This window comes from Tamandua tetradactyla, chromosome 16 (assembly GCF_023851605.1).
Source record: "Tamandua tetradactyla isolate mTamTet1 chromosome 16, mTamTet1.pri, whole genome shotgun sequence".
NCBI lineage: Eukaryota > Metazoa > Chordata > Mammalia > Pilosa > Myrmecophagidae > Tamandua > Tamandua tetradactyla.
Genome location: NC_135342.1, coordinates 21,762,926 through 21,788,041, shown reverse-complemented (window position 1 = coordinate 21,788,041; position 25,116 = coordinate 21,762,926). Strand labels below are relative to the sequence as shown.

Genomic DNA, 25,116 nt, shown 5'->3' with positions numbered 1-25,116 from the left:
CTCTCCTCTCTCCCCAGGTCACACCCCAAGGGGGCGCGGGGACCTTGCCGTTGTCCCAAGCTTCCAGCAGTCTGAGCACAACAGGTCAGGGAGGGCAGAAGAGGGTGTGGAGGGCATGGGAGGGCGCGGCGCAGGCTGGAACCGGATTTCTCAAGCCTCTCCTCTGGGAATCTGCCACCTCTAGAGGGAGCCAGGGGATGAGGGTGACGTGGGAGGGACAGAGCGGAGTGGGCAGGTCCCACCCCTCCTCAGCCAGAGTGGCTCAGCTTTAATTTGCTTTGATTTTATATGAGAAAAGCATTGGGTGCCTAAAGGCTGACACACTTGACTTCTAGCCACCGTCTGTCGTTTACAAGCTGTGTGAACTTAAGTTACTTTACCTCTCTGAGCCTCAGTTTTGATCAAATTATTGTGAATGTATGATACAGAAGATATACATACATAGATATGTGTGTATTCATATAAGGCATATATATATTTATAATGCATCTAACACATCTTCTATGTATTATATATTCATAAGAGTGTGTCTGTACATACGTGTGTGTCTGTAGGTATACACACACATGTACTTACCAACTGTGATACCCAAAGCTCCGTCTTCCCCCTCCCTGGGACAGGGCATGTTTAACATCATCTGTACAGGAACCATAAAAAACAAACAGCACGTTGCCCTACCCAGGTGAGAAATCATCAGTGGAGGTTGATGAAGGAGTTCGGGCAGGCCTGTAATCCCCATCCCCCCTTTTGTGAGGTAGCTTCTGTCTTTGTCCCCATGCTCCTCGAGATGGTGGACTGGAGGCCAGAGAGTGGCATGGCAGGCCGGGACGGAGCCAGGACTGTCTGCCCTGGCAGCGTGGCCCTGAGTCCAGGCTCTTGGCCCCCGGCGCTGTCCTGAGCGGCCGGCAGGACACCTCGTCCTGCACGTGCCCCAGTTTCTTCACCTAGCAACCCCACCTCCGAGGGCGGGCGGGGTCAGGCAGGTGGGTAGGGTGTGGTTGGCACCTACCACAGGGCACAGGCTCAGTAGGGGACAGCTGCTCTGACTGCCACTGCAACAATCATTGTGCCAAGGCCTGGGCGCATGGAGCCAGGCCGAGTTGGGGGGGGTCGAGTGCAAGCTGAAGGCCCTCTCTCTGTCTCTCTCTGACAGTTACTACCTTATCCTCAGCTGTGGGGACACTCCACCCCAGCCGGACAGCCGGAGGGGGCGGGAGTGGGGGCGGGGCCGCGCCCCCCCTCAATTCCATCCCTTCTATCACTCCCCCACCCCCGGCCACCACCAACAGCACAAACCCCAGCCCTCAAGGCAGCCACCCGGCCATCGGCTTGTCGGGCCTGAACCCCAGCACGGGGTAAGTGGGCAGCCACAGGGGGGAGGCTGTGGGGAGAAGCAGGGTCGCTGCCGCTTCCAGTGGGGGGAGCTGCACCCCAGTCTGCTGGTGGGCCCCTGCCCCTGCTAACGCCTCTGCTTTGCCTCTTGCAGAAGCACAATGGTGGGGTTGAGCTCCGGGCTGAGTCCAGCCCTCATGAGCAACAACCCTTTGGCCACTATCCAAGGTGCGTGTCGCCTCATGTCAGTCCCGTCGTCACCAGCCCTGCCCCCCAAGGCCTCAGGCCCCCACACTGCTGCTCCAGCCATGCCATCCACCCCGCTCACTGCATCGCTCGCCTCTTCATGCCCATCTCGCCTTTGGGGAAAGGGTGAGGGGTGCTGACGAGGGTCACTGGGGCCAGTGGGAAGCTAGGGGGCAGTCCGGGCAGGACACTGGAAGGCGAAGGGCTTCCCCTGCCCACCCGGCGCACCCCCAGCCTGCCTCTCTCTCTCCTCACCAGCGCTGGCCTCTGGTGGAACCCTGCCCCTTACCAGCCTTGACAGCAGCGGGAACCTGGTGCTGGGGGCAGCCAGTGCGGCCCCGGGGAGCCCCGGTCTGGTGACCTCGCCACTCTTCTTGAACCACGCCGGGCTTCCCCTGCTCAGTGCCCCGCCTGGCGTGGGCCTGGTCTCGGCAGCTGCTGCAGCAGTGGCAGCCTCCATCTCCAGCAAGTCTCCTGGCCTCTCCTCCTCGTCCTCTTCCTCGTCCTCGTCCTCTTCATCCTCCACTTGCAGCGAGGTGGCCGCACAGACCCCTGGAGGCCCAGGGGGGCCCGAGGCAGGGTCCAAGCCTGAGTGAGGGCTGCCACACCTCCCCTCCTACTCCTCTGTCCTCACCTTAGTCCCAGCCCGGGAAGAGGGCAGGGAAGCCAGCGGTGGGGACACGGAGGGTCCCAGGAGCAGGAGTGACAAGGGAGGAAAGACCAAAAAACCAACTAACCAAAAACAAAACAAAACAAAACAAAAAAAAGAAGGAAAAGAAACCAACTAACCAACATAAAAGAAAACCAAAAAGAATCACAAGAGAAACCAGCTGCCCCAAAGGAACCAAGAGGTGAAAAATAAACCAAAAACAACAACAACAACAAAACAACCAAAAACAACTCCCCTCCCACAAAACCAAAAAAACCAAAAAAACTAGTCGCGAGCCAGACCTCAGTGCGCTCACACTCACCAAGATACCAAATAAGACCCGGCCAGGGGCGGGCAGCCTCCATGGGGTCAGCCCCAAGCGCCCTGCCCCAGCGGGCCGGACAAGGAAAGAGAATGTGTTTGCCTCCCAGCCCTGGGCCTGGGAAGACAGGACACAGCCCGGGACAGCGGGGTGGGGCTCAGAACCCCTGGCCAAATGTCCTTTTCCAGGAGGTGAAAGAGAAAAGGCCTGGACAACCTACACCAAATATTCAGTAGCTTCATCCAAAGGATGTACAGAATTTTTAGCGTTGCGCTCAACAGAATGTGTCCCTACCACGTGTCCCCCTCCCCCCCCCCCCCCCCACTGGCTCTCCCCGCCTGGGCAGGGGGCCTTGCTTTAATCTCCCCCCTCTCCCTAGCCAGGGGCGAGTTTGGCGCAGGCCTGGGGAAAACTTGTCACCCCCTACACCTCCCCGTGTTGCCCTCTGAAGGGTGGGCTAGGACGTTCTGCCAAGTTGTAGCTCTCACAAGCCCCTCCTCATCCCTGTTGCCCTCCTCTGCTCTGGAATCTGCACCTCTGCCCAGCCTATGGGAAGGTGGAAATTTCTGGCAAGAGGGGATAAGATGAGGGCATTCAAGTTGTCTTTTTTTTTTTCCATCCTCATCTGTCAGTTTACCTGAAAAAAAAAATTCATACTCCAGTGCCTATCCGTGGGATCCTTCACGTTCTTTGACATTAACCAGAAACCAAAAAAGAGAAGTCACCTCGTCCTGCACCCCCATGCCGGCAGATGCCTCGTCCTCTGCCCCCACGCACATGCCCACACGCACGCACCCCAGTGGTGGGTTTTCTTGAGATGGCTTCCCCATCAGGGTCCGCATGGCGGGGACAGTGCCATGACCTGTGGTCCCCAGCCAGGAGGGTGCTGTGGTGACCGCCACCCCCACAAGATCTCCCTCAAATCTTGGCTGGACCCTTTGTTGGCCCAGCCCTGGACACGTCTCGACGGGGGACAGAAGACACGCTGCTGGGCGCCACCTGCCCTCCTGCTACTGTGGAGGCCAATAAAATTCTGAACCAAAACCAAAAACAGAAACAAAAAACCAAACAATAATTAAAACTAGAAAAAAATTTATATATATATATATATATATATATATATATATATATTTAAGGGAAAGAAGACAAGAACTCTTCAGGAGGAGCCGCGAGGCGGAGCCAAGACCTTGCCCCAGTGGCTCAGGGCCTTGGTCCCCAGGGCGGATAGAAGGACGGATGCTTCTTTCTCTTCACAAATACCTCATGGACGTCATCTTCGGGAAAGCCGGAGTGGGGCGGGTGGGCGGGGCTGAGAGAGGGTGTCAGGGACCTGGGCTACAGCCCCAAACTCCCGTCCCCCGCCCCCCCCACCACAATCAACTGAAAAAGCTTTAAAGGAAAAAAAAAAAAAGCAGGAACAAAAGGAATAAGAAAGCAAAAAGAATGGACGAAGAAGAGCTGACAAATTTTCAGGTGGTCTGATTCCTCTGACTTCTTTTTCTGTTCTGTCTTGTCTCTTCTCTCCTCTCTCCCTTCTCCCTCTCTGCGGCCTCTTCTCTAACCTCTCTCAATCTCTTTCTTTTCTGTGTCTCTCCTCAAACCAAAGTGTTGCCGTGAAGGACGCGAGCCATGGAAATCCGAGTGGAGCCGGGCAGCCGCAGGCCAGGGAGCCTGGGGAGGTGGCACTGCTGCCCTGGCTGCTTCCATGCTCACCTGGACACGTGAGGAGAGGAGATGGCGGCCTCAGGCCACAGCATTCTTTCTTTTTCCCTTGTTTCTCTTCTCCCACCCAAGAATGAGATTGTTGGGCCGGGCTATGGAGGCTGCAGGGAAGGGGCCGTTGCAGGGCCTCTGGGTGCCTTGTCTGGGCAGTGGTGGAGCAGCCGCCCCTGGCACCCATGGGACCTGGCACATCGTCCATCCACCCGTCCTCGCCAGAATGTAAGCATCTCCGCTAAACCGACTCCCTGCCCTTACCCTACCTCTGAGTTTGTCCATTTTTATTTCCTGAAGAGAGAACAGACTGGCAAGAGGGCCCAAGCCCCAGCCCAGGGGTGCAGAGGAGACCAAGGGCTCCTGACCCAGAGAAGAAGGACATCTGAGCAGAGCAAAATGAATGAAATTACAACCAGAACCCCTCCGAGGAGACAGGCAGCATGGAAGGCATGGTGGAGATGACTCAAACAAACTTTGATTCTAGACCAAAAAAAAAAAAAAAAAGAAAAAAAAAAGAAAATCCAGGACTCACCACCACCCACTTCATCCTGCTTCCTCCCCATCAAGTCCGCCACTTGGGACCTTTCCCCACCCCAATGGGGGGCAATGGGGCAAAGAGAGGAGGAAGCAGGGGGCAGGGAGGGGGCAGATGCCCTGACTTTGGTGGAGGGACTCCCATGCAGCCGGGGTTGGTGGGTTCCTCCCCATCCAACTCCCACAACTGGGAAAAGGGGAAAAATAATTCCTGGAAGGGGGAGGAATAACCAAATCCCAAGCTTTAACTACAGCTGTGAAACCAAATATTGGGAAGGGGGTGGGAGGGAGGGAGGGGCAGGTGAGCCCCAGGTCTCCCCCCTGGGCCCCCCCTCCCCTGAGGACTCGAGATAAGGCACCAAATACCTCATAGAACTTTAATGTTAAAAAAAGGAAACCAAATATCGTTGGCTGGGGGCCAGCCAGGGCAAGGGGCTGGGGGGCTGGAGGGAGTCAGGGTTGGGAAGGTGATGGGGGAATTCATGCCCCCCACCCCCTTCTGCCCCCCTACTCCAGTCCCCCGTCTTGACTCCGGGAAACAAAACTATCTCATTGTTTTATTTTGTGGTCTGTAAAGAGCCTGTGTCCGTGTGTCTGTGTGTGTGAGAGAGATTTTGGGGCTGGGGATCTTTTTCTGGAGGATGGGGACCAGGCTCCAGACCAGGCTCTGGGCTAGGTTACTTGGGGTGGAAAGGCCAGAGACTTGGGGTGGAAAGAGAGATGAGTGGATGGGAGAAAGGGGGAGCCAGCCCTCTGAATTTCTCTTCTCCCTGCCTTCATCTCCTGTTTAAGGGAGAGACAGAGACTGGGTCTAACCTGATGGTGGCCCTTTAATTGTGCCAAAAAAAGAAAAGAAAATGCCAGTAACGAAACCACCTCTCTGTTCTCTTCTGGGGGTGGGGTGGGTGCTGGAAGTGGGAGGAAGGGGCTGGGGAAGTGTCTGTGGGGGTGGGAAACAAGCCCCTCTTGGAATGAAGCGAGACCAGGAGTGCTGGGGAAGGAGAGCTTTCCCCACATCTCCTCCCTGGGGACGTCCAGGAGAGGACCTCCAGGCCCTGCCCCCTGGACAACCAGGTAAGGGACCAGCCAGGTGGGGAGTAACCTCTTGACCTGACTAGATTTCTTTACCCACCTGCCCACCAGGGTGCCTCTCTCCTCTAGCCCAGGGTAGGGTAAACCGAGTGAGAGCGAGTGAGACAGACTGAACAAGATTGAGACACGCGGGCACCCACTGGTCTGAGTGGGAAAGGCAAGTGAGAGAGATAAAGGCCTCCAAGAGAAAAAAGAAACAAACCAAAGATTTAACCATTAAAAAAAAAAAAAAACCCACAGACAACTCCGCTACCTTTTTATACGTTGGGAAAAAAAGTGAAAAAAATTAAAAAATAAAAATTAAAAAAAAACAAAACAAAAACTCCAAGCCGCAGTTCCTTGATGCGGTTTGAACTTTGACCTCAGCAGTCTCCAAAGCAAGACGATGATGACAAAGGCAAGAAAAGAAAAATAATGTATATTTTTAAGTATTTGTCCTTGAGAGATGTTAGCTCCTTATTAAACAAACGAAAAAGGAGAGAAAAATCCAGATGAAGAGTTGCTGGGACGGAGACAACTATTTACTGTCTGTGTTTCCTCCCCTCTGCCTCCCCTTCTCCTTTCCTCTATCCCTGCTGCCCCTCCCCCAACCCGTCCCCCAAGCCCAGGGGCTCAGTATTTATTTATTTATATAATTGCAGGGTGACTGGGGGCCTCTCCACATCTTGTAGAGAGGGCCTTTGGATTATGGTGGGGTGGGGAAGGGGCAGGGGGTCTTTAGGGAAAAAGCAGGGCCTGATCTTTGGTCACCTCTAGCACTTTTCTGGCCTCTTATCCCACTGCTGCCACCATCACCCCCCAAATCCAGGGCTGTATTAGGGTAGATCACCCCACCTTGTGAAGATCTGATTGGCTCACCCCTTTCTAGGTGGCTGTCTTTCACCTACTCACATGAATGACCAGGTTGGAATGGGGGTGAGGGTGGGGACTGGAAGGGGTGGCAAGTAGTGGGCAGAGGAGAACAGGAAGTGACACTCGGAAACCAAGTAGGCTCTGGAGTAGACCCACTTTTCCTCTGTCCTTACCCAGTTAGCCCCCACTCAAATTCTGTCTGACCCCTGTGTCGGTGGCCCCTCCCTGTCTCTTCTCGTGGTAGCGGGTTAGCGTTTCAGTGTTCTTAACTCCAATCTGCTTGTTCATTGTACAATGTGCTTCTTTTAAGGCCCCATTTTTGTAACTTGAGTGTGTCATTCATCTGAACCACAAACAAGAAAAAATAAAAAATTAAAAACTGTACAGAGAGAGAAATGATAGCCTGCTCTCCCTTGGTCTCCTGACTCTGTCTGGGAAGGGTAAGAGGGCAAATCAGGGTATGGGGTGGATATGAGTGTGTGGGGTTGAGTGGGGGGCATAGGGTTGTACTTTTGTTGAAATAGTGAACTTTCCGAAGACGTAAATATTCCACCAAGTCCCAGAGCTTAGGGTGCCCTGGGGATAAGGATGGGGACAGAGCATCTGCAGAAGGGCAGTGCAGCGCAGTTCTATAAAGCATGGCTAATCAACCCAGCCTTGAGCCTGGAAGCCTTGAATTTGAATCTCATTCTGCCATGTTAGATGTGACCTTGGAGAAATTACTGAGCTTCAGGGTTTGCATCTGTGAAAGAGAGACAATTCTTACCTCAGGGTTTTAAGAAATGAGATGAAGGTGTATATAAAGTGCTTAGGATAGATCTCCAGGACAATGTTTTCAATAAAGAACTATGAGAAAGCCAGGAAACCAGCAGGTACCTCCCCCCCTCCATCCTGACTTTTTCCTGTAGAACTAGGAAGGCCCTTTAAAAGTCGAGTTGATTTTGAAGTTGTCTAGTAGTACAATGTACAGCCTACCCTCCACTCTGACTTCTTTTTCAGAGCAATACCTACTCTCCCTTCCCTTGAAGTATTGTGCCCATTCTAAGTCATTTGGCAGAAACAACAGCTTCACATGCCAGGCCATCGGCTGACCCTCAAGACCTCACTACTGAAAATCAGAAATGGGGCTATCACTGTGCTTTCTTACTTAAATGCATTGAGAAGTTGCAGATTTCTTTGTCACCATTCCAAACTCTGTTGCATGTCTGGCACAGGTATTGGGATAATGCAAATTTAACAGTGATAAGTAGAGGGTGGGGGAACAGGAGAAAGGAATAGAGTGGGAGAGGGCTTTGATAATTTAATAAAATAAAAAGTATTTTTATTTTGCACTCCACCATTTGGGCAAGACTCGAAGGAAAAAAAGCACCTCTTCAACTCTCAAGACACGTTGGGAGTGGGAGGAGTGGCATGTTGGGATGGAGGGTCCAAACAGTATGCAAAGTTAATTCACTGTTCCAGCTCCTTACCTTCAGGCTGGAGCAGTCAAAACCACACTGACCAGCCAGGCAAGCCCAGTGACAAGTACAGGCAGCACACCTGAGAGCATTCTGGAGCTCATGGCTTGTCCTGAAGCCTCAACCATGGGTCCAAGGCGTCCTTGTAAATGTGCATGACACTCCACAGTCCCTGCCTCATATTTTCAGGCTTGGGCTTCCTCTAGTCAAAAACATACTGGGCACCAGAGGACCATGTCCTGTCCCCTTAAAAGATTTGTTTGTGCAACTTCAATATCCAATAAATTAGGCAATGCTAGCCTTAAGACAAGGTGCAAAGCCCCCTTCATCAGAACTAGTCTGTGTTCAAAATTAAATTCTTAGGCCTCACCCTAGACCTGCCTGCTGAATTCAAACCTCTGGAGAAATTCTTTTAATAGGTGATCCTAACACACATTACAGTTTGAAAAACATTTGCCTGTAAACACCAGAATACAATGAGGGTTTGATTAGTGCCATCTTTTTTAGGACTAGGTTTCAGGGGGATGATGAACAATGAATCCCATGCACTTGTCTGTAAATGTTTGCCCACATGAGCCTTTCTCAGAGTCCAAAGCCTTCAACAGACACCAGAAACAAGCAAAACAGAAGAATTATCACTCACTGTCCCAGAGCCATTATTCTTTGCTTCCAATCCTTCAAGTTGTTCTCTCTATTCCTGTCTATTTAAGACTGCTTTTAACCTGGTTTTGCAAGGATGGCTCCTCCAATCGCTCTAAGCACCACCTGACATGCCTTCCGGGATGTTATAGCTCTTGAGAGAGGGCCTGGTTCAGGAATGAATCTTTACCTGCTGGCATGTTGGGCTAAGATGGCTCCAGTGCTTCCTTCAGGGTATGAGGCTCCTGAAAGATGGTATCCTTATCAGCACACCCAGGTTAAAAAACAGCTGCTTAAAAGATGGTATCTCCTCCTTGGGGGCTGTTAGAACAGCAAATGGATGAATGCTTTTTAAAAAACAAAGATTAAAATAAGCATAATGTAGAAAAAAGTTCTAATGGAGTTGGGAGACCTGACTTCTAGCCCTAGTCCTACCACCTGTAGGATCTTGATAAGCCTCTTCTGACTTCCTTTTTCTCATCTGAGCAATGGGCTGAACTATTTCTTAGAGCCCTAGGGCCCAAAAAAGGGCACATCTCAGGCGTCCCTTTCCCCTGGTTTTCACACAAATGGTTTCTCTTTTACCTCTCATTAACTGAGGTACCAAATAAGAATTCTTCCCGATAAACGGATCTGGAGTAACTGGGAGGAGTGAGGCCCCTTATTTTTCTCTGAGTTTAGGTCTTAGAGACAAGACCATAATAGCAGCTGAGCATTCTCACATCACTCTGTCTGCCTCCACCCCCCACCCCCCACCCCCACCCTAAAAAACACACACAATAATATCTAGATGGCAAGAGTGAAGAGGGAAGCACATAAATGGCTAAACCCATTAAACTTAAATTCAAGGAAGCACTGCCCTGGCTGGGTTCAATGACACTGGGTGAGTCATCTGTTTTAGAGTTCCTATTCCTTCTCTGGAAAATGATTCCCACAGGATCAATGTGACAATTACAAAAGTTATGTAGGAAAACACCTGAAACAAATGACATGTTCAGACACTGGTCAGCCAGTCCATGAGATACCTCACTGCTGACTGAGCCAAAGCCCAACTCCATGTGGGCTTCAAGACACCTCCCCTATGACTCTTCTCCTGAGCCATACATTTATTCAGAACCTTCTCCAACTCCAAAGATGAGTCTGGCTGAAGGAGCCATTTCCTCTACCACCCAAGACCATGGCTTTTGCAGTAACCCTCAGGGATCCTCAGAGAAAACCAGATGCCCTTGGGGAATGGAGCCCACATCAGATCAGGCACTGAAGGTGGAGGGGGGCCACGGGTGGTGAGAAGAATCTTGAAATTTCTCCAAATGTTCTCGCTACCGGCAGAAACATCAAGCATTTCTAAGGGGCTATGGGGCCCTCTAGTGGTAATGGAGCCTCGCTGCCTCCATGGAGCAGCAGAGTAAAGCCCACACTTTGAAGGTCACGCCCACAGGGCCCCAGGTCCTCTGCTTCAGTTCAGTAAACGCTAGTGGCCAGGCCAGATTCTAGGCATTAAGAACACAGTTATGAAAAACGAGACCCAGGATCCGGCCTGATGGCTCCTGAATTATACCCTCCCACAGTTGGGGCTGACAAAATATAAATATCCAACTCAAGTCTTTATTGACTACTTCACCCTGGGGCCACCAGTGCTAACAGGTAAAAGGTGTGTGTTTGTGTGCTAGAAGGCACCTTTATGCATACCAAGGACCTCAGAACACACCCCTCATGAGGAAGAACAAATCCAGTTTAGAACTTCATGGCAGCTGGGAGGGGAGAGGGAAGTGGCACAGTATATACAGAGATTTAAGAGGATGCTGAAGGAGGATCTTTAGCCACAGGGCACCATGGTGTCGAAGAAAGAAAAGAGACAGAGTCAGCCACTAATCTGGACACCCTCTGCCTCAGCCAGAGGGTAGATTTCAATGGCCTCCACCAGGGGCAGTGCCTCCACAGCAGTCTCCATCACAGCCAGGCCAACTGCGGCTTCTGCCTCTGCCAACTGCTGCCGCACAGCTGCCTGATGCTGCTGCTGGTGGGTCTTGCGGTGTTTCCAGAGGTTGGAGAAGGAACGGTAGCTCTTGCCGCAGTCGGGACAGGAGTAGGGCCGTTCACCCGTGTGAATGCGGCGATGTTCTGCAAGGCGCATGGAGATGGCAAAGGCTTTGCCACACACTTCACAAGCGAAGGGCCGCTCCCCTGTGTGTAGGCGCCGGTGGTCCTTCAGGTGGGTGCTTTGGCGGAAGGCTTTGCCGCAGTCTGGACATGGATATGGCCGCTCACCTGTGTGGATGCGCCGGTGTACCTGCAGTGATGTCTCTGTGCTGAACAACTTCTTACACTCACTGCACTCCAGACCCCGGCGTCGGGCAGGGGCTGAAGTGGTTGTTGAAGCAGTGCCTCCAAGGGCTGTTGGAGAGGCAACTGGTGTGCGAGTGGCCCTTGGGGCCCGAGGGGCTGGGGGTTCCTTAGCCAGGACCTCTCCAGGCCCAGCAGCTGCATGGGCCGCTTCATGTGCCTGTAGCCGAGCAGCTGAGCCCACTTTCTTGCCACAGGTGCCACACTCAAAGCGCCTTGGGGCTTGGGCAGCAGCAGCTGCACAGCGGTGCTCCCTGAGCCGCAGTGAGGAAGGAAAGGCAGCCCCACAGGACGGGCAGCGGTGTGGCTGGCGCCCAGCATGAGCCACGAGCTGGTGCACCTCCAGCAGCCGGCGCAGCAAAAAGGAGCGGGGGCATTCGCGACACTTGTAGGGGTATTCGCCTGTGTGGTGGTAGCGGTGCATGAGCAAGCGGTAGGGGCGGTGAAAGCGCACACCACATTCCTGGCAGCGGTAGGGGAAGTGTTGGGCATGTACCAGGCGGTGCTGCCTTAGTGTGGAGCTCTGTGTGAATGCCTTACCGCAGTCCCCACAACGGTATGGTCGCTCCCCTGTGTGCGTGAGCCGATGGCGGGCCAGGTTGGCGGGTGAGTTAAAGGGCTTGGAGCAATCCGGACAGGGGAAGGGCCGTTCACCAGTGTGTGTGCGTAGGTGGTTACGCACATGAGACTTCTTCTTGAACATTTTGCCACAGATGCCACACTTATGGCGCCGTTCCAGCCGGTGCACAAAACGCTGGTGCCGGGTGAGCTGCAAGGCCTTGCCAAACTCACGGCTACATAGAAGGCAGCGGTAAGTGCCTGGGGTAGTAGGCCCTGCTGAGCTCTCCTCAGATATGGGGGGCTCTGGGGCTTCTGGCTCTCCAGTCTCTGTGGGGGCTGGCTCAGGGAGACCAATGACAGGGTCCTCTGGTGGGACTGGTGTCATGGGCAGAGGGACACCCCCTACTCCATGGGTACGCCGGTGATAAAGGAACTTGGTGAGGTTGACAAAGGTCTTTCCACATGGACACGAATGCAGTGGATTTGGGGTGTGGGCTCGCCGGTGGGCAAGTAGGAGGGCTTCTGTGCCAAAGGCCAGGCCACAGTCCACACACAGGAAGTGGGACTCACTGCTGTGGTCTCCAAGGTGCTGGTCCAAACTGGAAGGGCTGGGGAAGACGCGGCTGCACAGGGGGCACTTAAAGATGCCCTCCCGGTGACTCCGCAGATGCTGCTGCAGTTGGTGAGGCGAGAGAAAGATCTGGTCACAGGCAGAGCAAAAGAGCTCCTGGGTGGCCGCCCCACCTGACTCTCCACTATTGTTCCTCCGGGCCTTCCGTCCCCGGCGATCACGCCCAATGGCTTCCCCGTTGCGCAGCTCATAACTATGATCAGAGGATGGCAGGGGGTCAGGCTGAGACACAGGGACCTCTGTAGGTGATGGGGTGAGGGTCTCCTGCTGTAAAGAAGGCTCCTCGGATTCTGGGGTGGGAGCAGGGAAGTGGGTGGCCTGGTGTTCTAGGAAGTCAGCTGGCAGCTGAAAGAGCTGAGAGCACTCAGAACACTTGTAGAGGAGGAGCTCTACCTCAGTCACCACCTCAGTAGTGGTGGCGGCAGCAGAGGGGATGGCTGCCCCTTCCCCACCCTCTTCTGCCTTACGGTATGAGTGTTCCACAGCTACACGGGCCTGGCCCACAGGGGGCCCAAGGACAACTGGGGACCCCAAGACAACTGGAGCCGGAGACTTAGTGGGTGCGGCCCGGAGATGTGTCTGCCGGTGGTTCAGCCAGAGCTCCTGACTGGCGAAGAGAGCCTTACAATCCACACACTCGTAGTGGATGGTGCTGGTGCTCAAGGTGGGTGCTTTGGGTGGTGGCTCAGCCGGCACTGCTTCCTGGGGTGCCATCATCTTCAGGTGCAGCTCCTGGTGCTCCAAGAGCTGGCTGGGAGACATCAGGAGCTGCCCACACTCCAGGCATTGGTACTGGCTCTCCTGAACCAAGGTCTGATAGAGGCCCGTGCCTGAGGCTGCCTCTGTGGCCACAGTGACTCCTGGGTCAGCCACACCCACCAGCTCAAAGTGCTGCTGGGGCACGTGGGAGTTCTGGTGCATGAGCACCTCTTCCAGGGATCCATAGAGCTGATTGCACTCAGAGCAGACATAGCGGTGCTCGATATACAAGACCGTCTCTTCCGACTCCTCTGTCATGGCTGCAGCAAAACCCTGGGCTGGGAAAAGGGGAAAGGTCGCAGCAAATCACAGCTAAGCCTTGCTTTCTCAGTCCTTCCCAGGGACAGTATTCCCCCCTTTACCACCCCTATCTCCCAAAACATTGCCTATCCCCCTCCCTAACAATCCTTCCTCTCCTGAACACACAAAACACCAAACACAAAACCTTCCCAGCAGTTTCTCTCCAAGGCATCTACCTCTGAATCAATGTGCATCAAATTCCACCCACCAGATCCTTGTAACCTGTCCAATCCCCTCATAGGCCCATGCCTCACAGGCAGCCCCAGGCCCAACCCTCACACAGGAACTGGTCACTCTCCACTCAGACTCATCTCCTCATCTCCAACACTACCCGACCCCTCTACCCCCATCCCAGGAGGGTCTTCACATAGCCTATCACCACCCACTTCATAAACCAAGGCTCCTCCCATAGTCTTGCTTCCTCTCCATGGTTCTCAGGCCTCTCTCCGTATACCCTGTTACCCACTAACTCCCTCTGGTGTCCGGAGTCCTCATATCAAACTATCCCTCCCCGCAAATTTCTCATGTGGGCCTAACCCATCTCTATAACCAGACTTTTTCCACCTTATCCACTTCCCCATAATACCCAGATTCTGCCCCCTCTTCACAATTACTTAACCTCACCCCCCAGATCAAGGCCCTCTTCCACAGTTCTAACCTCCTTCCCAGAAAGTTTAATCCTTTCTTCATAATTAGACCCTATCATCCTAACTCACATCCTCAGAGTACCCAGACCCTCTATTCACATTAATTTCATCTCTCCCCTTTGCATCCAGACCTCACCTACAACTCTAATCCCCTTTGGGATACCCAGACCCCCTCTTCACATTGACTCAAACCCTCCTCTTCACACAAATACCACTTCCTCCACCCCAACCCATTCCAGGGATACACAGACACCCTTTTCACATTAACCTAACATTTTCTTCTTTACAATAAAAAAAAAAACCTCACCACCCTAACCTATTACAGAAACAGGTGATATTACACCTCCATATCAATCTAAGCACTTCTTTGCAAAAGAACCCAATCCCAACGCAACCCTTCCGGGGATATCCAGATCCCCCTATTCAAATCAACCTAAGCCCCTTTTCTTTCCAAAAAGACCCACTCTAATCCACTCCAGGGATGCCCAGACTCCCACTTCACAGCAACTTAATCCCTTCCTTGGGCTAAAAAATCCCATACTTAATCTAACTCATATCCTTTCCTTTCATAATGTTTTAAACTCATTTCACACATAACCCTCCCAGTGCCCAAGTCCCCTTTAGGGATACCTGACCACTTCCTCTTTTCATGCACAACCCTAAGACCGCTCTTCCTCATATCCAGACCCCTCTCACCAGCCTACTCCTCTAGGGACACCCAGACCTCCACTGCATTATCAACTTAGCTTCTCATTCAACACCCAGACCACCCCTTCCTCTAGCACCCAGATCTCTCACACTACCCTAAGGTCCTCCAGAGATACCCAGACTCCTCTGTTCACTTCAAGGACTACCTCCACCCAGCTAGCCCGTTCTACACACCCCCTGACCCCGTTTCACATTATATAACCCCCTCTTTGCAGAGGGCTTTTCTCATATTCATTCCAAGGATATCCACCCCCACCCCTGCCACTTCACAATGGCTCAACTCCTCTTCGCGTTCATCTAACCCATTCGCCACACCTGGACCTCTCCCTCAGCTCCAAACCTTCCCTTTAGGGATATCCACTTCCTAGTACCTTCTTTTTTCCACCGGGACCCTCTCACCGCCCTAGACCTTCCCAGGCAAAAACTAATTTCTTTTTCATTTCAGTAACTTAATCACCATTTTTCTCACGCCCTAACACCCCTCCCCCAAACACCCAAGTGCCCTCTTACGCCCCTTTCGGTCCCACCACCAAGCCCTTTGCCCCTGGACACGCCATGGTGGCTTCGGACTCTCCTTCGGGGCAGCCCTAGGGCCTCCCCTTGCCATCCCGGTCCCCCTTAGCCCGGCCCCCGCCCCTCCTCACTCAGCCCGTCATTCGACTCCAGCCCCCTTCCCCATCCGCCGCCCCGACCCAGCCCTCGCCCGGCCGCCCGCGCGCCCCGCAGGCCGTTGGGGTCGCCCCGCCCTCACAGCTCCGCGCGCTCCCCTCCGGGCCCTCCGCGCGCTGGCAGGGTGACGACAGGAGGCCGCGCTGGTAGGGTAGCGAGACTGGTCGGCCCTCCGCGCGCCTGTTTGGGCTCACCCGCCTCCGCCGTCTTGCGCGCGGGGCCCAGGCACCGGGTCCCCTCGCGCGGCCACCCAAACGCTGCGCACTCTCTAGCTCCGGCCGTCGCCTCTCGCCCGTTCCGCAGCCTCGCTCTCGCCCCCAGCCGCCCTCAGCAACGCCCCTCCCACCTTCCTCCTCGGCCGCCGCGCAGACGGCCGGACGCACCCAATCACCGCCAATCTGGTCCCCGTCGCTCGACCAATCGACGCTCATATCTCCGAGGCTGGACCAATAGTGCGGAACGTCGGGACCCCTGCCAGCAACCAACCAATCCTCTAACGACATTTCCTCGCCGGCCTGCCCCTCGGTTGACGGTGTCTGACCCTAGGGAAGATGCTCCTCCTCCACCTCCTCCTCGTCTCCGCCTCTGACGACTCAAGAGCTGGGCTCAGAGCGTAGGGCAGCGTGGTGACGTCAGGCGACGGATCGATGCTGCGGGCACCATCTTGGGAGTGCCGGACAGGCGCTCGGGCATCGGGGGCGAATAGGGGAAAGTCGCGGAAATTGAGGCTCGCTACACCACGAGGGTTTGGGGGGTGGGGGCAGGGCAGAATTGAGGCACAGAATTCTCAGGGGGTGGAGAAAGTGAAGCAACAGCGCCAAGGGTAAAGGGGAATAGGCTGCACCAATCATATAGAGAGAGAAAAAGGTGAAATCAAGCCTCCAGACAGTTCAAGGGAAAGAGGGGAACGAAGTCAACGAGAAGCAAGGGGAAAAGACCGAGGAGAATTCTGAGAAGGGAATAAAGGAGACATGAAGCAAGGAGGGAGGTCATCTGAGGGAACAAGGAAAACATGAAGGAGATGGGAGGGAAATGGAGAAAGACAGACAGGGACAGGTAGTTTCATTTGAGAAGTTGCGGTGTGAAGGATGGAGGACCTGAAGGACGACCAGGGTGAAAGCCTGAAGGAAGTTACCCCCCTAGCTGACTTCCATGGTGGCATTAACCCTGGCTGGACCCCTACAACTCAGGGAGGGTGGGGTTCCCTAGAGACTCTGGTCATCTCTACTTCTCCCCTCACTCCCACTTCTGGATTTGAGAGCTACTTACCCCAGCCCTGTTAGAAATTCTCCCAGAGATCCACCCTGAATCCAAGTACCAGAGCTTCAAGAGTCCTGTTGAGATGCATTTGGCTGAAGTCCCTGTATCTCAGCTGAGGAAGCTGAGGTTCATAGAAATTGAGTCATATACCCAAGGCTGAAAAGCTAGTAGGGGTCAAACACATAATAAGACCCAGATCTGACTCTTCTTTACTTTTGCTGTGTCTTTGTTTTGGTCCCTAATCCCCTAACTTTCCTCTAGATTAAATTCCCCAACACTGCGCTCTTGTGGTTAAGCCAGGTTTAAAATCTGGGTTCTGCCACTTCCTAGCGGTGATTTTAGGCAAGTCAAGCCCTCTGTGCCTCACTTTCCCCATCTGTGAACTGGGAATAACAGCCCCTTTCAGGGTTGTTTTAAGGGCCAGGATAAAAGCTATGTATTTTTATTTTCAGAGGGAACCCAGTGGTAATAGCTAACATCTCCTGAGTGTTATGATGTGTATTATGCTCAGTGCTTTACATGCATTGAAATCATTAAACTTTACATGTAGTTTAATGATTTCAACAACCCTTTGAGGGAGGGACTATTATCCCAACTTTATGGACAGAGTCACTAAGGCTCAGAGTAGTTAATTTGTCCAAGTTCCCATAATTAGAATGAGATAGAGCCAGGATTCCAACCCAGAAATTGTCCCTTGGTCCTATCCTCTTGAATGAATGCAAGAAATGGAGGAAAGAAGTCGGTGAGAAATCAGTGAGCTCTGAAGCTGGTGCCAGCCTGCTCTAAGGCGATCTGGCCACCTGAAATGGGAGCCAAAGAACCTGAAAGCTAGATTCCACCTTGGTCAAGCTGGATGTCCGTGGGCAGGTTCTCGCTCCTTCTTAGGCCTCCTGTTCCCCATTTGTAAGATCAGAGGGTCCAGCCAAATTTCTTAGGTCCCTTTATGCTCAGACCTTCATACTGAACTTTTCAACCTATCTGGTTTGGCTAGGTTCCTTGTCTTCAGATGATGCAGGGGTAAGCTGGGATTAGATCAGTCTTTCTGGAGGTGTTGACCACGGGACTAGGACTTCTCAGAGAGGTGGAATTTACAGAGCATAGGTGTTCTGTGCCAAGGTGCCTGCATAAGCAAACACCTAGAGGTAGTTGTGTGAGGCTGGGCTTTTAGATCTGGCTGGAGCTGAAGGTGGGTGGGTGTTGGTGGTGTGTGTGTGTGTGTTACCCAAATAGGATGAGGAGTTGTATGTAGTCAGTGGTTCTCCAGATTCAGAGATATATATCCGGGATACCCTGACTGCCAGCTGCAGGGGGCCTGCCATGCAGGCCAATGTGGCCTGAGAGTTACCACGTGCCAGGTGTGTGTGCGAGGCTTGTAGTCACGTGTGCTGGGGTGCCACACGTGAGTGTGTCTGTGTCTCCTCCCCATCACGAGCGTCGGGGGTGGTGGTGAGTCATGGGCTCAGCCTTCAGCACCAACTGTCATGTTCCTTCCCCCCAAATTTCACCCCCCACCCAACCGTGTACCACCCACCCCCACTCCAAGGTCTGTGTGGCTTCTCTCCTCCATCTCCCTGCCCTGCTCAGCTCCCCCTGCGATGCTGCCTGGAAGGGAGTCTGCCATTTCTCCTGGCTCTGCCTTCCAGCTCTTCTGCTCTTGTCTGTCCCCCTTTCCCGCTGCTTCTCTGCCATGGCGACTAGAGAATGAGACCTCTTCTCCCACCCACTCATACCTAGAGGGCCCCAGGGATTCTTTGTGCATTATGCAGAATCCCAGACTCACCACCCCCACTGTCCCCTCTATGGACCTCTATTCTCCCTTGTCTTCGGGAGCTGGCTGCTCCTGCCTCAGTGGACCTCTTGTGTGCGTGACACACACTCTTGTCTCTCAGGGTCCCCTTAGTTTGGGGACCTTCCCCACTTGTTTCTGTGGTGGCCTCCTGCTTCCTGTGGCCCTCTCCCTTCCTCTGTAGTATGCTTCCTTGTACCCATTCTGGGTACCTCCCCCCATTTCTGGGGACCTCTCCTGTCCGTGGACAGCTCCTCTTGCCTGAGGAGTAGTTTCTGTTTCCATGGGCCTCTCCCCATCTGCGAGGTGAGGCAGGGGGTTTTCTGTGTCTGTGAGTGGCCCCCTTGTTGCCAGGGTCCTTCTGCTGTCTCTCTAGGATGCTCCCTTGCTTGGTGGGCTGTCATTTCATCTCTGTGGGTCTTTCCCTTTCCTCGTCCTTGTGGGGTTTTGGGGGTCTCTGCCTTCCTCTCGGGTCTTGACAGAGGTCTTCCAATTTCTCTGCATTTTTTTCTTCATCTCTGTGGTCCTCTCCCCCCATCTCCATTGCCATGGCCTTTTCCCCAGGTCTCCCTGCCTCATCAGCCTCTTCTCTCCGTGGGCTCCTGTGCTGGGGCTGCCTGGGCAGGGCAGTGGCGTGGCGTGGCATGGTGGTGGAGGGGGTGGCCCGGGGGTGGGCCCGCCATCCGATGCAGCTCCGTCCCCTCATCAGCATTCTCCTCGCGGCCCCCAGCCCCGACCAATACGGGCTCCCCCTCCCACGACTCCCCTCCCTTCTCCCTCCCGGCCTGCCTCCCTCCCTCCCTTCCTCCTGCCCGCCCTCCTCCCTGCCTCCCGCCCTCCCTCATCTCTCCCCCCCACCCCCCCTCGCGCTCCAGGACCCAGCGCGGGCGGCGAGCGGGCAGGCAGGCGGCGGCCTCGGAGGGGAGAAGGAGCTGCGGTGGCGGCGGCGGCGGCAGCCAGCAGCGGGAGGCAGGCCCAGCTGGGGACCAGGAGCCAGCGGCTGCTCCTCACAGGGGACCAGGAGTCCGTGGCCAGGCTCTCCTGCCGAGGCCCGGCGCCCCCGGGACACCCTCCTCTGCCTTCCTCTTCCACCTGCTCCTCTCCCTCCACCCCTCCCTCTTCCCCATCATCTCTCCACCTCGCCTGCCCCCTCTCCTCGGCCTCTCCAGGTCTCCCAGCACCCATCCTCCCCAGCCCCACTCCTCGACTTCTCCCCACCCCCAGCATGCTTTTCCCTTGGGGGCTGAGGGTTTGAGGACTCCAGGCCCTTGCTTCATCCAGGGCAGGGCCAAGGCTCCAGGGGGGAGGGGGGAAAGGGGTGACCCCCTCCCCCCCAGCAGTCCCTCCCCTCCCCCACCTCTCCTGATGGCTGGCTTCCTTTTCTCCACCCAGTCCTCGCCCTCTGTGGCCCCCCCTGGCCGGCCCGGCTAGGGGAGGGGGCGGGGCCCTTTCCCGGGCCGGCTTCCCCCTCCCCCGGCTCTGCCTGTACCCCCCTCCCTCCCGTTTTCACCTTCCTCCACTCCCTTCCTCCCTCCTTCCCCTCTATTTGCTCCTTCCCCCTCTTCTCTTTCCATTTTCCATTTTCTCCTTTCCCCTTCCTCCCTTCCCTAGCCCGCCCTCTCCTCTTCCACCTGTCCTCTCTCCCCCGCCTCCTGGGGTGCCACCGTTTTGGATTAGTTGGGGGCCACCGCCGGCGGCGGGGGAGGGGGCCCTGTGGACTGCCCCCCCCCCCCCGCCCCCAGACACACCAGCACCCAGCGCCAGAGCATCTGCCCCTTGTCGCTCCTCGGGCCTCGAGGGAGCCCAGCCCTCCATCCCACCAGGATCCGTGAGTGTCTGCAGGGCGGGCTCTGGGCTGGGCCCAGCCTGGGTTTTGGAAGGCTGGACTCGCTGCCGCCTGGTGGGGGCCCGCGGTCCTCGCTCTCCAGACTGGCAAACCCTGCACCCTCCGTCTCCCCAACCTCCATCACCTCAGCCTTTCCGCACCCCTTTCCTCTGGGTGCACAGTTCACCCCCACCCCCTCCTTGGTCCTCCAGCTTCCAGGGATCCTGACCTGCTCTCACTTGTGGTCTCTCACCTTCTCTCCTGGCTCCTGGCATGTCCCCACGCCTGCTTTCTCTGAGAACCTCTGCCCCGCTGTGACTGTCTCGGTCTTTCTGTTTTCCTCCTAAGCCTCATTCTCTCTGTCTGGGTATGGGCCTGTCTCCATCCCATCCGCTCTTCATCTCCTGGCAATGTCTTTCCGTTTCTGAATCCCCATCACATGTGTCTCTTGGACCTCTTTGATTCTGCCCAACTTCTCTCCTCTTTGCTGTTGGCCTAGCCCTTTCTTGGCATGTCTCTGTTGATAACAAACTCTTTCCCTGTCAGAAACTCCTGTCTTTTGTCTGTCTGCCATGCCATGTCTGCCTGTCTTTCCACTTCTCCCTCTCCATCGTTTGCTTCTCCCTGTTCCGCTTGTTCATCCTGGTTCCTCTTTCTCTAACTCTGGGCCCATAGACCATCTGTCTTCCTTCTCTCACTTTTTAGCTGCTCCTCTCCCCCCTTTTCTCCTCCCTGCTTGCTTTCCCTGGGTCCCCTGCTGCTTCCATCCCTCACTTCTCAGCTGCCACCGTGACCCTGGTTCACTTTGTCTTTTTCTCGGCGGTCCCTCTCTTTCCATCTCCCTCTCACCCTGTCTCCTTACTTATGCTTTACCGCCTTCCATCCCCCGGCCTTTTTGTCCAGTTCCTCCCCACGTCTTTGGGGCTTCCCAGCTCTTGGGTCTTTTTCTCCCTGGTACTGTATCTGAAAGTCTCAGGGTGGGTGCATCTCACTGTGGGCTCACCTTCCTTACACAGAGTTTGCCCTGCCCTGCCTGTGTTCCTCCAAGGCGCTCATTCTGCCACCAGGCCCCAGTTTCCTGACTCTCACTCTCTCCTAGTTTGTGAATCCATCTTTCCTTTCACCCATCACTCTCTCTCTCTGTGCTTCTGGGCGCCTCATGCTTTTTCAATCCTGCTTCTGCCTCTTTTGCCTCTTCCTCTTCTGTGTGCCTAACTGTGCACCTCTGATATACTTTTTCTCTCTCTCTCTCTCTCTCTCTCAGACTCTCTCTTGCACCTGTTAATAATCTTTTCTGCCCTCTCCCTCACCTCATTTGTCTCTGCTAACTCTTTTGCCTTCTCACCTTTGCAGCAGCATTTGCTAGCCCACTTGTCTTGTCTTTCCTCTGGCAGGACCCCTGACTGTACCCCTTCCACTCAGCTGTTTGCTGTGTTCCCCACCTTGACCTTACTCTTGTTTGCCTGTGTCTCCAGATCGCAGGACTGCCCAATTCTGTTCCCCTCCTCTCCACACCCTCTGTCCTGTCTCCGTCCCCTTTGTCACTTCTAGGCTGAGGCTGTCTTTCCTTTTCTCTCATTTAGTCCCAGTTACATCCTTTTGGTCGTTTTGTACCTTCCCGTGCCTCTGCATCCACCGGCCTGCCTTCGCCCCGCCCTTGCACCCTGTCTCTTTTTGCCTCTCTCTCGTCTGTGTCTGCCACCTATGGGTCCCTGCCCTTCTGCTCCCTGCCTCTCCCACGGTCTTTCGTCTTCCTGTCCTCCGATCTCCCATCTCTAATTTGCCCAGCTCCGCTCACCTGCTTGTCCCTGGAAGTCCCTGGTATCTCAGAATAACCCATCTCATTCCCATCTCTCTCCCAACTCTGTTCCCCACACCCTTTGTCAGTGAGCTCCTGTCTCTCTGTTTCTTGACTCTAGGTTTCCATGCTTCCCTTGATTCTCCACCCTTTACAAGCCCTCGCCTTAGACCCAAATTCCAGCCTGCAGCTATCAAGCAGTCTAGCATGCCTCCCACGCTACTGCCTCTCTTTCCCAGAGGTCCGAGAGAGGGGCAGTGACTTGCTCAAGGTCACACACTGAGTCAGGGGCAGGGCAGGACTGACTTGGGCTCCTGCTGCCCTCGCCTGGGTTTTCCTGGCCATGTAGACTTCGGTGTTGATGTATTCTTCCCCACTTCCCTCACTGCTTATTCTACCACCTCATCGTCTAATCCTCCTCCCGTGGGGACGGGAGGGAGATGGGGCATACACCCAGGCTACTCTCACAGCACTCCATCCAGGCCCCACAAGAACACTCTTCCGTGGGCCAGGGGGAGTTGTGCATCTAGCCAAACTCATCCCTGTCCAGAAGTATGGGGGGTCCGAGGTCACCCTGCAGAAGGCCAGGGGCACCCAGAGAAAGCCCTGACTCCCTGGTGGGATGTGGGTGGGGGGCGGTGAAGCAATTATGAGGAGCAGAGATGCAACAGGGTCCCTTATCCTCAACTCACCAGGGCTTGAAGGAGGGCAGCAGTTTGGAACCCACTTCTAGCAGGCAGCTCCCCACCCTTTTACCCACCTTACCCACCTCTTCTCTCTCAGTTCTCTTTGGTCGCAGCCTGAGTCTGGCTGTGTCTTCGCTCCATTTTCTGTCTTCCTGGTTGCCTCTGGGTCTCTCCCAGTGTGTTGTTTTCCCTGTCTCTGACTGCCCCACTCCTTTCCTCTCCCTCCTATCCTTTCTCTCCCTCCTGTCCTTTCTCTCTTCATCTCTGTAACTCCCTCTCTTCCATCTCTCCCCCTTCTCTCCTACCTCCTTTCTCATCACCCTGTAACTCTTCTTCTTTGTTTCTCTTCATTTCTTTCCCTGTTTCCCTAATTATCATCCTTTTGTCCCCTTTATGTTTCTGCTTATTTTTTCCTTTTCCTTTTTCTGTGTCCCTTGTCTTTCTTCTCTTTTTCTGCCTCTCTGTTTCTCTCCTTCTCCCTCTTTTCTCTCTATTTTTCAGCCCCTTTTCTGCCTTGGGTCCATCCATCTCTATCTCTGTGTCTCCGTGTGTGTGTCTCTCTCCTCCCTCCCCAACTTTCCCAACTCCCGGATACTCTCCCATCCAGACCCGGATGTTCAGGCCTCTCTCCCCCATGGGATTGTGGGAACCAGGGACGTAAGAAAGGTGGCAAGTGAGGTCTGGGATGGGGTTGCTTAGCAACCACCGCATCCTCTCCAGCCGGTTCCTGTTGCCTAGAGACAGCCGCCTGCCCAGCTATAGGGGTGGTACTTCCTGGTTCTCTATTGGGGAGGGGATGGTCCTTAGAATTCTCCTTCTACCTGAGATCCACAACATGCCTCTCCCCGCGTTTGGGAGCTGTGTCCTCAGCACCATGAGCCTCTCACCAGGGCAGTGTTCTCAGAGCTGTGAACCCCTCACCACAGTGTTCTGGGGTCTATGGTTACTACCCCCTCCAACAGGTCTCCAGGAGGGCTCTGTGCCCCGCATCACCAATCACCATGGGTCGGGGGTCCCCCTGCAGGTGGCGAGTGGGGGCCGCGGCAGCTGCGTCCCCATGAGGAGGGGAGGAAGATGCCGGCTGAGCTGCTGCTGCTGCTGATTGTTGCCTTTGCCAGCCCCAGTCGTCAGGTGCTCTCATCACTGCGCATGGGTGAGGCTCTCCAGCATCCTACCCAGCCTCTCAGAAACACTCCCACCTGGCCTTGGGATTCCTCTCTCTCTCCTGGCTGAAGTCTCAGCCTTCCTTAGGAGCTAGGGGTGCCAGCCCCCTGCTCCTTCCCCACCCTGGACCGAGGAGTCCAGGCCCCCAGGTTGCTCCTTCCTCAGGAACCAGATGCCCAGTGTCTTCTAACTTCAGACCCAGTAGTCTAGGTCTTAGCCCCTTCTTCCTCAGACCCAGGAGTCCCAGCCCCCAGCCCCTTTCTCCCTCAGATCCAGAAGTCCAGGTCCCCACCCCCACTCCTCCCCTGGAATCCCCGAGTCTGGGTACCCAGCCCCTCCTCCCTCAGGACCCAGGAGTCTGGTCTCCAGCCCCTGTGTCCTCTCAGCTGCAATCCTGGATGACCAGACAGTGTGTGGCCGTGGTGAGCGTCTGGCTCTGGCCCTGGCCCGGGAGCAGATCAACGGGATCATCGAGGTCCCAGCCAAGGCCCGAGTGGAAGTAGACATCTTTGAGCTGCAGCGGGACAGCCAGTACGAGACCACGGACACCAGTGAGCGGGGCCCAGGGGTGTGGGGCGAGGTAGGGCAGGCCGGCAGCTCCACACTCAGGCCTGTTCTCCTGGGGCCCTCCATCCATCCCTCTGCCTCTAGACTCTTCACCTTGGCCTTGTCCTCTTCTAACTCTGTCTGCTTCCTTTAGTCTGTCTCTGTTTTCTCTTTCCCGTGGATGGTTGTTGCTGGGTGAGGGTCGGCAGCTCCAGACCTGCCCTGGAGGAGATTCCAGCATCATTTGTAGGATAAGCTTCACATCTGGCTGGGGACTCCAGATCTTAGTAACAGGGAGCCCAGGCAGTGAGGCTAGGGGCAGGGCCAGCAAAGGCTTTCTGGAGAAGGCAGGTGAGCTTTGAATCAGGATGTGGAATCGGTGACCTTAGACACCCTGGGGAGCCTGACCTGCCGTATCATGGCAACAAAGCCTAAAGCTCTGTTGACTATTGACTCACTGAATGAGGGTTAATAGGTGTCTGTTGACCAGTTGTCCTGGAACCATAGACCTTCAGGCCTTAAAAGAGATTTTAAACAGGTTTCTTTCCTGCAGTCCTTATCAGGGGCTTTGCAGTGTTCATGTGTGTTTCAGAT

General features: G+C 54.8%; 3 protein-coding genes across 21 annotated transcripts in view; 2 read left to right on the top strand and 1 right to left on the bottom strand.

Moving 5' to 3' along the window:
- Positions 1–3,853, top strand: part of POU2F2 (POU class 2 homeobox 2) — a 36,430-nt gene extending 32,577 nt beyond the window's left edge. For 3 of the 7 annotated variants that reach the window (XM_077131670.1, XM_077131668.1, XM_077131667.1), the window contains 3 exons: positions 18–84; positions 1,154–1,355; positions 1,837–2,049. In XM_077131670.1, coding sequence (XP_076987785.1) covers positions 18–84; positions 1,154–1,355; positions 1,837–1,938 — 371 coding nt within the window. In that variant the 3' untranslated portion in view covers positions 1,939–2,049. Of the gene's footprint in view, positions 1–17; positions 85–1,153; positions 1,356–1,486; positions 1,561–1,836 lie in introns of all 7 variants that reach the window. The other 4 variants (XM_077131673.1, XM_077131672.1, XM_077131671.1 and 1 more) reach the window with 2 other exon arrangements.
- A 6,571-nt stretch (positions 3,854–10,424) lies between these two features.
- On the bottom strand, positions 10,425–16,029 carry ZNF574 (zinc finger protein 574). 6 transcript variants are annotated; one of them, XM_077131665.1, is made up of 2 exons: positions 15,841–16,029; positions 10,425–13,411 (listed from the first exon to the last, which is right to left on the bottom strand). In XM_077131665.1, exon 2 carries the CDS (start codon positions 13,389–13,391, stop codon positions 10,701–10,703), a length of 2,691 nt encoding a protein of 896 aa, XP_076987780.1. In that variant the 5' UTR covers positions 13,392–13,411; positions 15,841–16,029; the 3' UTR covers positions 10,425–10,700. The 6 variants fall into 6 exon arrangements, with proteins under 6 accessions (XP_076987780.1, XP_076987778.1, XP_076987779.1 ...); XM_077131663.1 differs by lacking the exon at positions 15,841–16,029 and adding an exon at positions 15,652–15,786; XM_077131664.1 differs by lacking the exon at positions 15,841–16,029 and adding an exon at positions 15,540–15,638.
- GRIK5 (glutamate ionotropic receptor kainate type subunit 5) overlaps positions 15,774–25,116 on the top strand; it is a 57,287-nt gene continuing 47,944 nt past the window's right edge. For 2 of the 8 annotated variants that reach the window (XM_077131654.1, XM_077131653.1), the window contains exons 1-2: positions 22,153–23,965; positions 24,363–24,527. In XM_077131654.1, the coding sequence (XP_076987769.1) occupies positions 23,752–23,965; positions 24,363–24,527 (379 nt within the window). In that variant the 5' untranslated portion in view covers positions 22,153–23,751. Of the gene's footprint in view, positions 16,281–17,910; positions 18,073–20,149; positions 20,332–22,152; positions 23,966–24,362; positions 24,528–25,116 lie in introns of those variants that run through there. The other 6 variants (XR_013163422.1, XM_077131659.1, XM_077131657.1 and 3 more) reach the window with 5 other exon arrangements.